The following is a 15972-nucleotide window of genomic DNA, read 5'->3' on the forward strand; positions in this document are numbered from 1 at the left end:
GGCCCGTCGCCTGTCGCTATTGGAGAGGGGTGGCCGCCCGTTCTTCCTCTGCAGCAAGTTGCTGTGTTGCAAGTTCGTGCCGCTCTGCACCGCTGGAAAAGCTTCAAGGCGCGGGGAGGGGGGGGGGGGGGGGGTAGCTAGACAGCGAGCAGAAGTTGACCCCCCCCGACGGAGGGCAGTGACCGGCCGGGACGCTCTGTCCAGTCCTGTCCTTTCCCGTCCCGTCCCGTCCTGTCCCGCTGGGGAAGGCGGGAGGGGGCAGGCAAGGAGGAGGAGTTTGGCGGGGGGCAGCGCCGGTTTAAGAGGCGGCGAGCCCCCAGCCGTGCCGTTCCGTGCTGTGCTGTGCCGTGCTGGCGGGATGGAGGAGCGCTACAGCAAGGCTGAGACTCTCGCCCTGCGGAGGAAGCACATCGGGTAGGGTCTGGGAGCGCGGCCGGGGGCGGGAGGATGAGGTGGAGGAAGGTCTCAGGCAGCTGCACTGTCCCCCCGGGATGTGCCACTGCCCGGACGGCCCCGCTGAGCACTGCTGGGGGCTGGCAGCGCTGGGCATTCCCTCCGGGGCTGCCGGGAAGGAACACGGCTCGTCATCCCTTCATCTTGCCAGATCTTCCCTCCTCCTCTAATTCCCGCGGCGATGGGAGGGTGCAGTCCTTAAACGCAGTACATCAAACCCTACATCACTTTTTTAGAGATCAGAGCAAGCAACCTGAGTGTGGTACCCAGGTGAATGTATAAAATGCAGCTGTGCAGGGTTTTGGGATTTGGTTTTGGCTTGGTTATTTCGGGGTTTTTATGTGAATAAACTGCATGCTCCTGGAAAACAGACGGCTCTGTTAAATGAAGCCGAGGAGTTTTCTTAAGCTAAGTGGGAGAAATGCAGGAAGGCTGCTAGCAGCTGTGACCTGAGCAATATTCCTGGCTGTGCACTTACCTGATTCCATGGTATTGCAATATTAGTTACACCAGAATGTGCAGCTATAATTCTTTTATTCAGTAGGTGTTGCTAAGTGAAAATAAATCCAGATTGTTAAAACCATACTGGCTATTTGCTGATTGCATCCTAAATGTGTGGCATATATAGAAAGTTCACTAAAGAGTCAAAAAAGTCGTCCTCATGAAGACGACACATCAGCCTCTCTTTGGGGCCAGCTCAATATTACAAGACTTGCTTGTGCAAGGATTAGAGGATCAGATTGTGCTGGGCAACCAAAAAGAAACTTTCACCAATCAGACTGATCTGCTGTAGAAGAAAATTCTGTGGTCAAGATCTGGCCGATGATGATGATGGTGTGCATTGCTTTTAAAGCGTACCAGAGCAGTAACTGAAGATTTCAGAAAAGATCTATGCAAGGGGGCTAGAAATTGTGAGAAAGAAAGTAAACAACTTCACTTTCTCAGGGTCACATTTAGGCTTTACAAGTTCGGAATCTCAAAATACCCAACAATAACTCCTTAGTTACCTGGAAACAACTGTGCTTCTGCAAGGTCACATAAACATTACCAAAAGTTCAGGGAGCTTTCCTTCTACTCAGTAATATCATTCAACATAATTACATTGGCATGTTCCCACTGGGGGTTGGCAGGGGGAGAGAGTACTTCGGGTAATTTTACAAGGAGTCTAAATTTTGCTGGAAGTGATATAGGTTCTTATAAAAAGCTGGTTTTAAAGATTTTATCCAAAGCAGTCAGGAAGAAATAGTGAGGGTTTTAAGACCTTCTCAGTACCTCTGAAAATAAAGCCCGCAAAACATTAGTGTTTTGTTCTTGAATGTGACCTCTATATGATAGTCATCCATTGCGTGATGAGTTTTTGGCTATAGTATAAAACAATGTCTAACAACATAACTTTATTCCCAGTGAGTTAATTGCCAATACATGTTTGTAAGGCATGTAAACAAACGGAGCTACAGCCTAGAAACACAGCAGGACATATAAGGACCTGGAATGACCTGCAGTCACTATGCTCCTGTGAAACCACTTGCAGACAGAATCGTGCTTTGAATACACCCTTATTAAAGACCTGCTTCTGTTGCCACTGTGCTTGAGGAGTGGCACGGGGGCTGGTTTTAATTTCAGCAAGAGCCCCACTTGCCCACTGTTGTGATTTAAGCCAGGACACTCCCCATCTGAACCACTCACAAGCTCATTGCAGAGGGAGGCAGTTGTCTCCAGAGCTGCCAAAAAAGCATCCCTCCCAAACACTCAGAGGAGGGGGAGCAACTAAGAAATCTAAAATGATGTTATTTTATAATTTTTAATTTTGTTTTTAGACCTTCCTGCAAGGTTTTCTTTGCCAAGGACCCTCTGAAGATAGTGCGTGCTCAGGGCCAATATATGTTTGATGAGAAAGGAGAAAAATACTTAGACTGTATCAACAATGTTGCACATGGTAAGCAGATTAACCTGTAAGACTGTTCCTTAATTTCTAATAGGGATCAGAACATGCTTCTTCTAAGTGATGAAGTTCACAGTGCTTCTCTGAATCTCCTTGTAGTTCAATAACTGGCTGCTTGCTAGTAATAACTAATTGTTTTCCTCTCTAGTTGGCCACAGTCATCCATATGTGATAAAGGCTGCAACAAAACAGATGGAACTGCTCAATACAAATTCCCGGTTCCTGCATGACAACCTTGTGCAGTACGCACAGCGTCTCACAGCCACCCTGCCCGAGAAACTCTCTGTTTGCTATTTTGTTAATTCTGGGTATGTCTCACTGTTTGGTTTTTTCCATTATGACTACTTTGCAGCTGTTGAGGTGGACACTCAGAACAGCTTGGTCTAAATCTTACTAACTAGGACTTAGTAATAAGCAACAAAAATATTTCTAGTAGTGTACTGTCGTATTTAATGTGCTTAATGCAAGACAGCTAAAACATAAAACTGGTTTGCTGAAAGCTCTGCACACAAGGGGGAAAAAAGCAAGAAAAGCAAATCGGACTGCAAATTGGTAAATGCTAGGTACAGAGTAGTGAATACAATCTGTAAATTGATGTATGACCTGGAAAGGAGTAGTCTTTTTTGGCGGTCCGTTTACCCTGTCATCACTTACTTTGCCGGAACAGACAACCTGCAGGGACTTGTGAGCAGAGGGGCTGTTACAGGTCAGACTAGAAGTTTGAGTCTTCATCTGAGGAGCAGATTTACATTCTCTGATGCCTGATGGTGTAAGCACCGGGGACGACAGAGACGTCATGGAGAGTGGGAGATGGGGTTGGCATGCTGCTGCTTTCTGAGGGTTTGTGGCTGCATTGCACTCTCAGCTGCAAAGCAGTCTCAGTTGTACCAAGAGGAGGTAAATGTCTACAAGCAAACTAGGGGAAGGAAAGAAAGCATCTCTTTGTTTGCTATTTATACAAAGAACCATTTTTTCTTCGCCCTCTTACATGGCATTTTGTCCCAACCTTAGCATTGTAATCTGTATGGTAACAGAGCCTGCTGTGTTATTATATCCATTAATCCCATGCTTCGTCTTCTGTATGAGAATACCATTTTAATTGGAAGCCCTTCCTCACTATTTTGTGGCTGTATCGGTTATTATGCAGGTCTGAAGCAAATGATCTTGCTTTACGACTGGCTCGGCAGTACCATGGGCACCAAGATGTGATCACTCTTGAAAAGTAAGTACATAGAGCAGCTTATATGAATGCAGCCAGCAACTCCTGCCATTACCTCAGAAGTGGCTTTGCAGTAACCCCCTGCTGTTTGTACTCTACTGCCGGCTGAAAGAAAAGCTTTGTTGCTTTCATATTAGAACAGGTCAGGAAATCCCTTTTCCTTTTCCGCATTTGGATAAACACAAATCTTGAAGATCTCTGAAAAATAAGCTTGTCAGTACCTCAAAAGGTCAATCACCTGTTACAGGGCATTTCCCACGGAGACTCCTGAAGCAATTCAGGCCAAAGTCTTGAATGTGGGTTTCCAACATCAATGATTGGTCTGGCCACAGGGCTGCTCTGGAGAAGGGCTTTCTGTCCATCACACTCTACTGGACATGTTTCTTTTTGTACAAGTAAATATTCAGCGGACAAGAAGATCCTGTAACCCTGCAGCAGTGTTGCACTGGTGCTCAGCTCTCTTTCAGTGAGCACAAGTATGTGCACAAAACCAAGCAGCTCCAAAATCAGGAGGCACTGAGCAAGCCACCACCCGTGGGGATGGTGGACAGCCATATCTCTGGGTTTCCCTTGCTGAGATGCAGCTGTAGGCTTGGGTCTTCTTCTCAGGTTGTGATTAGCAAGTCCAGCCAGGGCAACTGCAAGAGCACTTGCCTCTATTTGAATGGCACAAAACTTATTTGACTCAGCTGTTCTCAGATCACTGTTAGCCCTCCTTGACTCATGGCCAAGGCTTGAAGCCTTTGAGAGTAGGTTCCACCAGGAGAGGTGGAGGATGGAGCTGGCTCTGTCACTATTTTACTGCAGCATCTTCCTGAACACTGCAAGATATTTCTTTGCCCTGGTTCTCACACTCTGTAGGCTTTATACCATAGCTACCATCTCAGTCAAGGAAGGCTTTCTGTCCTTTCTTTGTGCTCATTAGCAGATTTTTTTAGCTAGTAGAAAGTTGTAAAGAGCACAAAGGAGTTCAAACACATCTCTCTACCCTATTTGTGTGCTGTTAAGAGATTGTGACATGTCTTTGATGTGGTTTGAGGTTCCCTTCACTTCAAGTTTATGGCTGAAATAGAGTGTTTATTCCCTGAATGAAGCTGCTACATTCTTTAGGCTCAAAAGACTGTTTTCCTCATTTCTAAATCAAATTGGGCTTGGTAGTAACCAGCTTTAGAGTACTCTGTGATATAAAGCTTTTATATTCAAACAATATTCATACTTACCCTGAAAGTGGCTCCAGCCAAACATTCTAGCCTGTAGGGTCTTCAGGGCAGGTAGCAGTGTGCTGCTGCTGCAGAACATCCCCACCTTCAAGTGCAGTGCACGTTCTTGAGAGTCTCTGCAATGGTGTTGGGGTCTAGTTTGCAAAGCTTGGGCTAGCCAGAGTGGTCCCCACATGTTGGAAATGAGGGAGCTGGACTCATCTTTCTACTGCTAGGTAAGGTTGCTAGGGCAGCCACCTTAGAGGTAGTGTGGTCCAGGGAATGTCATCTTGGTCTGTCCCCATGCTGGCACTTGATTTTATGCAAGAAAAAAGCCTCCTGGTTCCAATCTTGCTAATGAATTAAAGTCAATGGCAATTTCACATTGTCTTTGAGAAAAAGACTGAGTAAATTAAATCAAGATCACTTAACAAACAGTGCTACTGTGTTGCAGATACAGTTATTTGTTCTGGATTATTTATGGGCACAGCTGTAATTTAGCTCTTCTATACATTTGGTGAAAAGTGACTTCGATATTTAACACTTACACAGTGCTTACCATGGCCATGTTACATCTCTGATTGACATCAGTCCCTATAAATTTAATCAGCTGGGAAAGGACAGCAAGAAGGACTTTGTCCATGTGGTAAGTGTGGTTTTTTTGCTTTTTGTCATTTTTATGCTCGTTACGCAGCATACTGAATTACCCACTTCTGGTGTAAATACACTTTCATTCTGTTTTGCTGATGCTAGACTACATACACTTGGCTGTTTATTAAATACAGTAAAATTGTTTGCTTTTGGATTTCTAAGTGGGCATTCAGCTGTGAGGCTGATTTCCTTCAGAATGCTACAAGTTTCTTGAGTCACTGCACTATATGTTACAAAGTTTGAAAAAATTAGCCACTACCTGTTATGTTGGTTTGGATAAAGATAGGCAGGACATTTGAGTCTACTTCCAAAAACTGGAAAGGGAGACACCACAGGTTCACACAGATCTGGGTATAGTGCTCACGGGTGTCCAACTGAGTGCAGTACAGTTCGATTTTCTGCCTGATCTTGATATCTTACAAAAGCAAAAATCATTCTCAGCCCAGAGGTGTACACCAAGCAGGTCTTTCCTAGCTAGACCTCCTTGCATTAAGCACACTGTTGAAGTAGTAGCCACCTTTTTATACCACTTCCTTTCTCTTATTTACTGAACAGTCATACAGATTTGTACTGTGACTAGGACACCGGAAGGGAAGTCACGGACTGGAAAACCCCATTTTCCAGTTGCAGAAATGGATCTTTCTGCAAGAATCTGGAATAAGATGATGGATGAGGACTCAGTATTGTGTCTTGGGGGAGAGGAGGGATGGTCTTGAAAGGTGGAGGATGTAGGGACGGTTTTGAAAGGTGGACGATGTAGATGATGGCTGTTTCAGCAGCTGTTGAACACATCACAGGCCTGGATTGAGTTTAAGCTCTTGTAAACATATTTGCAATTCCATGCAGAAATTCAGGCTGTACTATTATTATTTTTCTGTGTGGAAAGAACAAAAATGCAGAGCAATAGAGAAGAAAGTAAATGTTTCATAGAAGGATGGGCTTAAAAAAAAATAAATTCAAAAATTGTTTTTTTTCAGGCTCCTTCTCCAGATATCTACAGAGGGAAATACAGAGAGGACCACCCAGATCCAGCAAGTGCTTATGCTGAAGAGGTGAAAAAGATTATTGAAGAAACACAGAAGAATGGACGGAAGGTGTGTGTTTTGTGCTCTGTAAATGCTGAGGTTTCATCTGTTAAGTGTGGCATGGGGGCTTGAAACAGGCAACTAAGGACATGTTTCTTTACTCAGTTTTGCTTGCTTCCCCCCATCCTTCATTTTCTATGCTGGGTTCTGTGTTCAAAATAATAGCCCATTTTTCTACCTGATGCTCTTTATCATAGTATTTCTAGGCAACAATGAAGGGATCAATAATACAGATGCAAATAAGCAGTTACAACCAAAGCAGTTTGATTTATCATTTCATGCATTGAATCAGTAGATTGTGAATATCTTAGGGCAAGGTTTGAGGTAAGATGAGAAACTGTACAGATTCTAGCAAGGATATATCAAAGTCTCCAGGACGTGGGGTAAATATACTGGGTAAAATCTTGATACATTTCCAGGTCTAGTAGCTTAAGGTAACTCTGTAGTCATCTAAAAATGTATACCTTCCAATCATTTACAATATGACCTTAATAAAAACAGACGATTTCTGAACAAGTTTACCTAAAATACATGTTAATGTTTTATATGATGGCTTTAGAGTTTCGAGACATGTAGGGCTTGATCCAAAGCCCACTGAAGTCCCAGAAGGCTTCAGTGGGGGTTGGAACAACATGTTCTCATCTAGTCCAGTGCACTTACATCACTCTTTTAGTTTCTTCATCAACTTTTTTTTTATTCTCTACTAACGGATAGTTTTGTTTTTTCTTCCCTTGTTTCCTTTCTTTTGCATATTTCTTAGGTTTTGATGACATAGACCTGTGGCAGGACAAGTTGTGCTAAAGGCTAAGCCTCACATGCTATGGGAAGCTTCGTACTCTTTGGCCGTAGCATGCCTCTTCAAATATAGTGTATGGTTCTTTACACGTTACTGCTCGGCCTTGTTTCCAGGAAGACTGCACCAGCCCAGAGAGACCTCTTGATGCTCAGGGAGGGGTTCACAAGTGGTGTGGGGATGCAATCCCTTAAATAGCAGACTTATGCCGAGACTTTGGGGTAATATCATATCTCTGCTGCATAGACCTCTGCTGTTGACAAGAAACGAATTTTGATGTTCCAGTGTATCTGATCCGCTGCTCTTACCCTTACTGACTTCAAATAACTTTCTTTTTCATTCCTAGCAACTGGAATTATTTCATCTATAGAATTTTTCTCCTCTTTTGTCAAGTGCCTTATGCTGACATTTTACTTGTGTAGTTACTTGCATTAAGCAGGGGTGCCCAAAGCATAGCCTCAGGTCATTTTACAGTTCAGCTTCTGCCCACCTCTGGCTGGTGTTCAGGATTGAAAAAAAAGCTGATCATCACATATATGCATTACAGGAGAGCCTTGGCATTAAGAAAGTTTCATTAACCTCTTGGGGAAAAAAGAGTTTCACACACAACATGGTGGTGTGTCTCCTGTAAATTGAAATCTGTAAATAAGTTTGCAGAGCTCCCAGGAGCCTGATCCAACATCCACTGACATCAGTAAGTGTCTTCCACTTCAACTGTAGGACTAGGGCTTAATATAGGTCCTTGTATTCCTATCAGGTTGCAAAGGTGGCCCTGGCTACTGCAAATTTGGGCACCCCAGATTACAAAATGAATAAATTCTTTAGCCATAGCTGTTCTCAAGAGGCCTCAGTTGTCCAACCTGTTTCGTGGCTAAATTAAAGCACACATTGAAACACGTATTTCTAGGTTGTTAGGTATTTGTGTAAAGGCCAAGTAGATGAGCACAGTTCTCACCTGAGTTTGTTTCTCGTAGATTGCTGCCTTCATAGCTGAATCCATGCAGAGCTGTGGAGGCCAAGTAATTCCACCTGTGGGCTACTTCCAGAAAGTGGCAGAGTACGTACATCGCTTCAAAAGGGTGTAACTGGAAAACGAGCTAAAGAAACAGGTTTTTCACTATAGGCTTATGCAATCAATTAAGCTATCCCTCTCTGTTGGGCTTGGCTACCTGTGGTTCCTTTCTACTTTTTGAAGAGTATAAATCCACTTCTATTTTATTTTTATGGAACATTAGCTGACCAGTTGTTTTTAGCTGGATAATTATCTTTCCTTTTCTATCTTTAATACTTAGGCCACAAGTTTGATGGAAGATGAAGCTGAACCTTCATAGATAGAATCCTGAAGTACTATTACAGTGCCCTATTCTGCATCAACGTATCAGATTTTTTCCTTAACGTTTAGCAAACTGAAAATTTTATCAATTGAAATAGCTATAGCTGTGTTTCGGCAGCCACATTCTTTCTTTTTTCCTAACCTGGTCTCTCACTGGAGAATTTCTGTAGTAGAAGCTCCCCTGTCCCAGACTGCCTGCTTGAGACATGTACTGCAACACTAGTCATTGAAGCTATTCTATTTGTTTTCAGGTATGTGCATGCAGTGGGTGGAGTGTTCATAGCTGATGAGGTCCAGGTTGGCTTTGGCAGAGTTGGGAAGCATTTTTGGGCGTTTCAGCTGCAAGGTGAAGACTTTGTGCCTGACATTGTCACCATGGGAAAACCCATTGGCAATGGCCACCCTATGTCTTGTGTGGTCACAACAAGGGAAATCGCTGAAAGTTTTGGTGCTTCTGGAATGGAGTATTTCAATACAGTAAGTTTGTATGTGAAAGATTGCCTTCTTTTATTTTGGTCTGCATTTAGCAGTTAGAAGTTGTTCAGGTGATTCAGCTAACGTCTGCGTCCACCACCGCATCACATTACTTGAGAGTCAACCACAGTCTAACATCTAAAAGCAAGTGGAAAGGCTTTTAAATATGCTCTGTATCAAGTGATATATCTTACTATGAACCAGCTCTAGCTCTCTGGCAAGCCATGCATTTCAGCTCACATCCATAAGATAAATTCTACTTTCCTTCTCTCTCTCTCTCCTTGCTCTGGAATGTTGGCCATGTAAAATCTCATTTTCTAGGACAGGCTCTGTGTTGGTGGCACGTGTACCCTGGCAGACCTTGCTCTGCAGTTGTCACCTAACAAAACCCTAACCAAAAAAAGTGACCATTTACCACCAAACATTTGAGCTGCATGCATGCCACAGAGAAGTAGCTTTCTTCTCGTTTACCAAGTCCTCTTTCTGCTCCTGTGACTGAGCCTTCTTCCCAGCTACCTTGAATCCCCTGCTTTTAATGGAGTTTATACCCTCTAGTTCAAGAAATAGCAGATCTATCACCCACCCACTGCTCTTCACAGGAGTATTTTGCCTGCACATGTAATAGGCAAACCATGAGAGCAGCTTGAACACTTTGGCAGTGAAATCTTCAAATTACTGAAACTCAAAGCAGGGGAAATGGTAGCCCCTCCCTTAGGCCTCTTACACTGCCCAGAGTGTAGGGGATGGTGCCCCACAGCCTGCATGGCATAAAATCTCCACCTCTTCAAGCATTCCTCATGACATGGCAATCTGGAGAGGGGAAGTGAAGGATAGGCACAGTTGAATGTTTCTTGATAGGTTTTGTTTTCCTATTTGTCTTTACTATCAGTTTGGAGGCAATCCAGTGTCTTGTGCTATTGGTTTGGCTGTGCTGGAGGTAATAGAACAAGAAGATCTCCAAGGAAATGCTACACGTGTAGGAAATTATCTCCTGGAGTTGCTGGCTGAGCAAAAGGAGAAACATCCCTTAGTGGGAGATATCAGGTGGGTGCCTTACAGCAGCGTCAGAGAAGAATAATAACTGTGCTAGAAAAATAAGTTGGGGGTGCTGGGAACACAGAAACATTATGTCATGGTTATGCTACACCTTTTTTTAAATGGACGACACAGAACTGATACTGTGAGGCAGTATATTTTTCAAAGTTGTCCATCCATCTACTTAGAATTTAGCTTCAGAATTCAGCTCTGAAGTGTAGTCGTTAGAAAAGCTCTTGGAGAGAGTAGGAGGAAGAGCTATCCGCATGTGATATCCTAATTGTCAGTGCACTGTTGGGATGTTGAATCTTGTTCAAATATCTGGTTCATTTCACTTGGAGATCTTAGTGTGGGTTTTCCTCATCTCATGTTACTACTATGAAAATTGCCTTCAGGTTGGCGAAGGAAGAGGGTATTAAGTTGTGAGGGTTTTTTTGGTTCTTAGTTTTGGTTATTTGTCTTCCACAGCTCCCTGGCTTGAGGTTTGCAGGGTAAGAGAGAAAGAATATTACTCTGTCTTTCTTAACTGGCCTTAATAAGCCAGCTAAATTTGTTTATCCAGAAATACCTGTTATCCCACTTGATCATCTGAAGTAGCCAGTGCCAAAAGATGGCCAAAGAGAACACCCTCCTCTCTTTCCTGCTCTTTCTCCCTTGTACCCCAGGGAAGGGAACTGTACTTCATAAAAACAGGTTTTGCATTTTCTTGCAGCAGAAGGCTGGGGTTACTGACACTGGGTTTCACTGGTTTGTATTTTTTTCTCTGCTCCAGGGGTGTTGGATTGTTTGTTGGAGTGGATCTGGTGAAAGATCAACAAAAGAGAACACCAGCCACAGCTGAAGCCCTTCACCTTATTTACAAGTAAGTGGCTTTTAAAAACTATGTGCAGTGATCAAACCCTCCCGATATTCCCCAGCAGTTAGTCATTAATTTTCAGTTTAAATTTGTGTAGCTTTTGATAACATAGCACAAGAAAAAAAAAAAAGTTTCAAAATATAAGTCGGTCACAATATAGTTTTATACCTGTGCCTAACACAGAATTTTCCTCTTTCCACAGGCTGAAGGAGCATCAAATCCTTCTTAGTGCAGATGGACCCCATAGAAATATACTAAAATTTAAACCACCAATGTGTTTCACAATGGAAGATGCAAAACACGTAGTGGAGACAATTGATGCACTTCTCACAGGTATGTATGCTTTGGTGCTCAAAGGAATGCTCTTTCTACATGACCCATTTGGTAATGACCCATTTGGTAATGACCCATTGGTGATGACCCATTTGGTGCTCAAAAGAATGCTCTTTCTAGATGACCCATTAGAAACATCAGCCGCCATAATCTAGGCCATTATATGCAAGAAAGCAATCAATTATATTTCTTACCACTTGTCCAAACTGATGTTCTTAATACCAATTGCTGTAAATAAATAAAAAACTCCATATGTACTTCATCCAGACTTCTAGCCAAAATCCTGCTCTTGATCCTTTCTCTTACAAACAGAGTATTACTACTCATTTCTGGTCACATATGCTACATGTTAAGGAGCATATATATTCATTCAGACAGGCCTGAAAGACACTGCTGAAACACTGGTGAAACTTTCCATAAGGTGCTCTACCCTTTTTGTTTTATTTTAACTGGCGTACTGGAACATGATTGCCTCACTCAAATTTAGCCTGAAGGTTTTCAGGCTCCGTTTATCTTCTACCTGGGGACCAATCCAGGGGAAAATAATGTACACTAGGTATACTATTAGCATAAGGACTCTTCAAGCCCATTGGACATTGAATGCTCCCATCTCCTGAGATTGTAACAACTCGAGTTAGACTAGCATGAACCGTCTGGACAAAGGGAGAATTGAGCTCTGAAAGGTCTGTCTGAATCCCCATGCTACAGTCAAGCCTCTAATTTCATTCTTTTCTTTAAACACCCCCAAGCTACACAGTCCGGATACGTTAATCACGTTGCCTCAGAGAAGTGTTTTAGGAAGTATTCATCATTCTTCAGTTATTCTTCTGTGTGATAAATGCTCTGAGGAATAGCTGATTAGGTATTCTTCACTTCAGCCAGCTGTTAAACTGACTGTATGCTTACTTACCCCAGTTTATACTTAATTGAATTCTTTTATTACTTTTTTTTTAGAAATTGAAGAGGCCACTGGAATGAAGATAGAAAATAATGCATCTGCAAATGCACAGTATAAAAGAAAAGTATGTTTTGAATTTTTTTTAGGTCTTATTCAGATAGGTGTTTGGCAAAGCAAGTATAAATTACTTTGGTGGAGCACACCTTCATTTTTGGTGGTGTGAGTAGTTCTGTGCCTTGAAACTGAGCTCAGAACGTAACCCATTACTAGAAACCTGAGAGGATTGTGTTACTGGGGCAAATTTAAAAAGAGCTGAGTAATACAGACCTACAAGAAGAATCATGTTATAGACAAGCCCCTCACCTTGGCTGCCTTGTGTGCAAACAAGACCAACCAGACTTTGGACTGCACAAAATTGTGAAGTCAGCAGTCAACGATGTTACTAGTTCTGGGTATTGCATACCACTGATGGCTATTTGGCTTTCTAAGCAAGCCTACAGCCTGGAAGGTGTCCAAGTTTTCGGAGAATGCCAAGGATTTTGTTTCCACCATAGCTCTCTGAGTATGAACGGCTGATGTGCATCCCAATTAGGACTTACTAGGTTGCAGCCCCAGCTTTGGATAAATCATCTATGATTTCTCACAGCCTTAAAAACCTGGCACCCACCATGTTTATAGGAAAGCTCACTGAGCTGTCCCTTGGTGAGTTTTTCAGTGATACTGTGAATAATGTGAAGGCAACATCTGAGCTGTCTAGGGATGTAGTAATTAAGGCAGACTCCATATGGATTATTGGTTATCTAAATTATACTGGATTTGGGGTGCAGAACTCCTCTTACAGACATTTGTATACATTCGGTTCAATTTCTTTTCAAAGCCAAAAAGTTGTGCCACTGAAAAAGGAGAGTCAGAGCTACCTAATTCCAGTGGCTGCTGGCTGGAAGACATGTATGTGCCTTCATTGCATTTCATTTCTGTTTCAGACAACTGAAGGGAGTTCTCAATCAGAAGGTGCAAATGAAAGCATCAGCCATATGAATGGAGCTGCCTGCAGACAAGAAAATGGCCTTTATTCTAAAAAATGCTCACTGCCAAGTGAAACAATAAGAACATGAAGAAGGAAAATTTCCTCATTCAGTTTGAATTTGTGTCCGGATTGCTTTTGAGAAGAAGAGTGCAGTAGTCAGAGTCCTGTGATCTGTTTGAAGCCTAGTCCTACCTTCCATAAGCTGATTGAATTCCTATTAGCTTCAGTAGGAGTTTAAAATACTTTTTCAAAGAAAGACATGAACGACAACTGCACCATGTGGCTTGAAATCTAGATGTGACAGAATGGACAAGTGATACATAAATACCTTGGTGCTGATGGCAGGTTTGGCATAGGTACACAAACTCAGTGAAATCTGTTCATTTACCTGTGTTACACAGAATCTGAATTGCTTAACCATACAAGCAAATGCCAGTCCTATTAAAGTTTAAAATTATATGCTTAACTTGCTATTTTAACAATATTTTAAATTTCAATATTTAATATTGAGATGTTAATTATTTCCCATGTTTTAATGGCTGAATTCACAAAACAATGCTTGAGAGAGAAATCACTGTTATCTTCCAGTGTAACCCTAGGTCCTATGGACCATATTCCCAGCTAATGTAAATTGGTGTAGCCTTGTTAATGTCAACAATGTTCTATCAAGAGTCTACCACTGTGTGTGTAGAGACATGATGTTTATGCAGGGTGTTCTCACTTTATGTGCAAAGAAAATTATGAATCTGGATCCTAATTTTCTATGGATAAAGCAACTTTTGTAAAGATAACTATTTATATAGAGTAAGAATTTTTCTTTTTTTTCATTTTTTTTTTTTTACCAGAAAGTTTATATGTTGAACCCTCTCAGTCCAAAATATATGCAAGTAGAATATATGTCATTTGAGACACACTGATTGATTGAATTTAACCTGAGGGTCTCTCAAAATGAGGTTCCTGGGGACAGCCCAGTTTGCATTCGCATGGATCTTTTAGTTGTTTTGATCCTGTTGTAGCAGTGCTGCTACTTTTTGTCAGTGGTGACGAAGTCACATGCCAATTGCATGGGATCCTGACACGTGAATAGCTATGCTAACGTCTGACAGATCACTAAAATGAGAGGACCACTGCACAAACATTTAACTGTGCTGCAGATATTTTAGACTGACTTGTCAGTGTTAAATTTCAGCGAGAGTACACAAGACCTGCTTCTGTTTAATACATGTACAACTCCATGCTATAGAAGATACTAGGGGCTTTACAAATGGTTTGTACTTCAGAAAAAAAGGACAAAGTATATTTATTTCCACTTCAGTTTTAATACCCTGAGTTCTGCTGTTTTGTGATTGCTGCTAATGACCCTACTGATATGTCTGAAAATTGAGCACCTTATCTAATTTCATGTTTTCCACAGTTTGCTATATTAATATTGATGTTTGTGGTATAACGTCTTCCACCATCTTCAAGCTGGCTTATTTTCTGTTTCATTATCCTTGAATAATTCTTCCATAAAATAAATCTCTTCTTATTTGTAATTATGATTTCCCCCACAAAGAGGTTTTTTTTGGTTTAATTTTATTCTTCAGTAACACCTATTTGATGAGGGAAGTAACTTCAGTTTTGGCTGGAGGTTGTCTCCATGCCAAAGCAGAACTGTGTTTCTTCAAGGTCTTATATGGCCCTCAGCTGCTGGCAGGTCTTAACTTCCAAGCCAGATGCTGCCTCAGCTGCCACAATTCAGCTCCTGCTAGTCCTGCGCCAGGAAGGAAGACATAAGTCTTTCCCAACATGAAAATACACAAAGACCTGAAGTCAAAATAATTTGGTATGTGTCCAAAGGCACGGTTTAGATCAGTTCCTGTATGGAGTGCGGCTGCTTACTTATTACACCTCATCCGCTGCACAGAGCAGCAGCAGCACTTCCCAGCAAGCAAAAGCTTGTACAATTGATTGGAAGGGTTAAGCTCAAAGAGACCCAGACCACCAGTTGTCTACATGGTCTATGGCACTGGCTGTTGTGGCTGGTCATTAACATTTAAGTTTCAAAAGCATGCCAAAGAACGAAAAAATAATCCAATTAGCCTAAATCTGGGGGGAGGTGAAGATTAAAACTTCATAAACACAAGGGGCCTGTTCCTCTGCCTCTACCGTACCCGTGTCTTGCTTCTGCATATGCTTGAAATAAATGGAGCAATGATTGCTCCAATTTTCTAGTGTTTTTCACCCAGTTTCTGCTTCACAAGTTAGTATGCAAGATGCAAGTTACCTAGAACAACGGTCTTCTATCTTCTTTAAAAAAGAGAGGCTATCGATTCTATGATGCAGGCTAAAAAAACTCCAAACACTGTTGTTTAATTAAAGGAGTCAATCCAACGGTTACCAGGATTAGAGCTGGATGTACTAGATTCACTATATCATTGTTAATGTTCCTGCAGTATCTCAGGGTCCACCTGCAAGATACTGTGAAGGGCTTAAAAGAGACTGACTAAAGAATGGGAGAGTGGAAGCAGAAATAATTAAGGTTAACTTAGAGAAAGTGGTTCCAGTCAGCTGAATTGATCAAATATATTCCCTCCACTGAACAGGCAAGGCTTTTTGCCCCTTTCCAACAGTTCCCCTTCTTTCTACCTCTCCTCTCCTGCCTGTGTAATTGCTGGTTTAGCCATGTGGTTCA

The 15972-nt window shown here is 42.1% G+C and overlaps 1 protein-coding gene across 2 annotated transcripts; it reads left to right on the plus strand.

Annotated features, from left to right (window-relative positions):
• Positions 1-268: 268 nt before the first annotated feature.
• ETNPPL (ethanolamine-phosphate phospho-lyase) lies at positions 269-14193 on the plus strand. 2 transcript variants are annotated; one of them, XM_057404558.1, is made up of 13 exons: positions 269-414; positions 2271-2389; positions 2544-2703; positions 3543-3617; positions 5366-5459; positions 6442-6558; positions 8317-8399; positions 8927-9152; positions 10039-10193; positions 10957-11046; positions 11243-11373; positions 12328-12395; positions 13255-14193. In XM_057404558.1, exons 1-13 carry the CDS (start codon positions 359-361, stop codon positions 13384-13386), a joined length of 1506 nt encoding a protein of 501 aa, XP_057260541.1. In that variant the 5' UTR covers positions 269-358; the 3' UTR covers positions 13387-14193. The 2 variants fall into 2 exon arrangements, with proteins under 2 accessions (XP_057260541.1, XP_057260543.1); XM_057404560.1 differs by lacking the exon at positions 2271-2389 and having other exon boundaries at positions 282-414.
• Positions 14194-15972: the final 1779 nt, after the last annotated feature.

The sequence above is a fragment of the Pezoporus wallicus genome, unplaced genomic scaffold, assembly GCF_028554395.1.
Source record: "Pezoporus wallicus isolate ANWC-B61680 ecotype Strahan unplaced genomic scaffold, APGP_CSIRO_Pwel_v1 contig_1583, whole genome shotgun sequence".
Lineage (NCBI taxonomy): Eukaryota > Metazoa > Chordata > Aves > Psittaciformes > Psittacidae > Pezoporus > Pezoporus wallicus.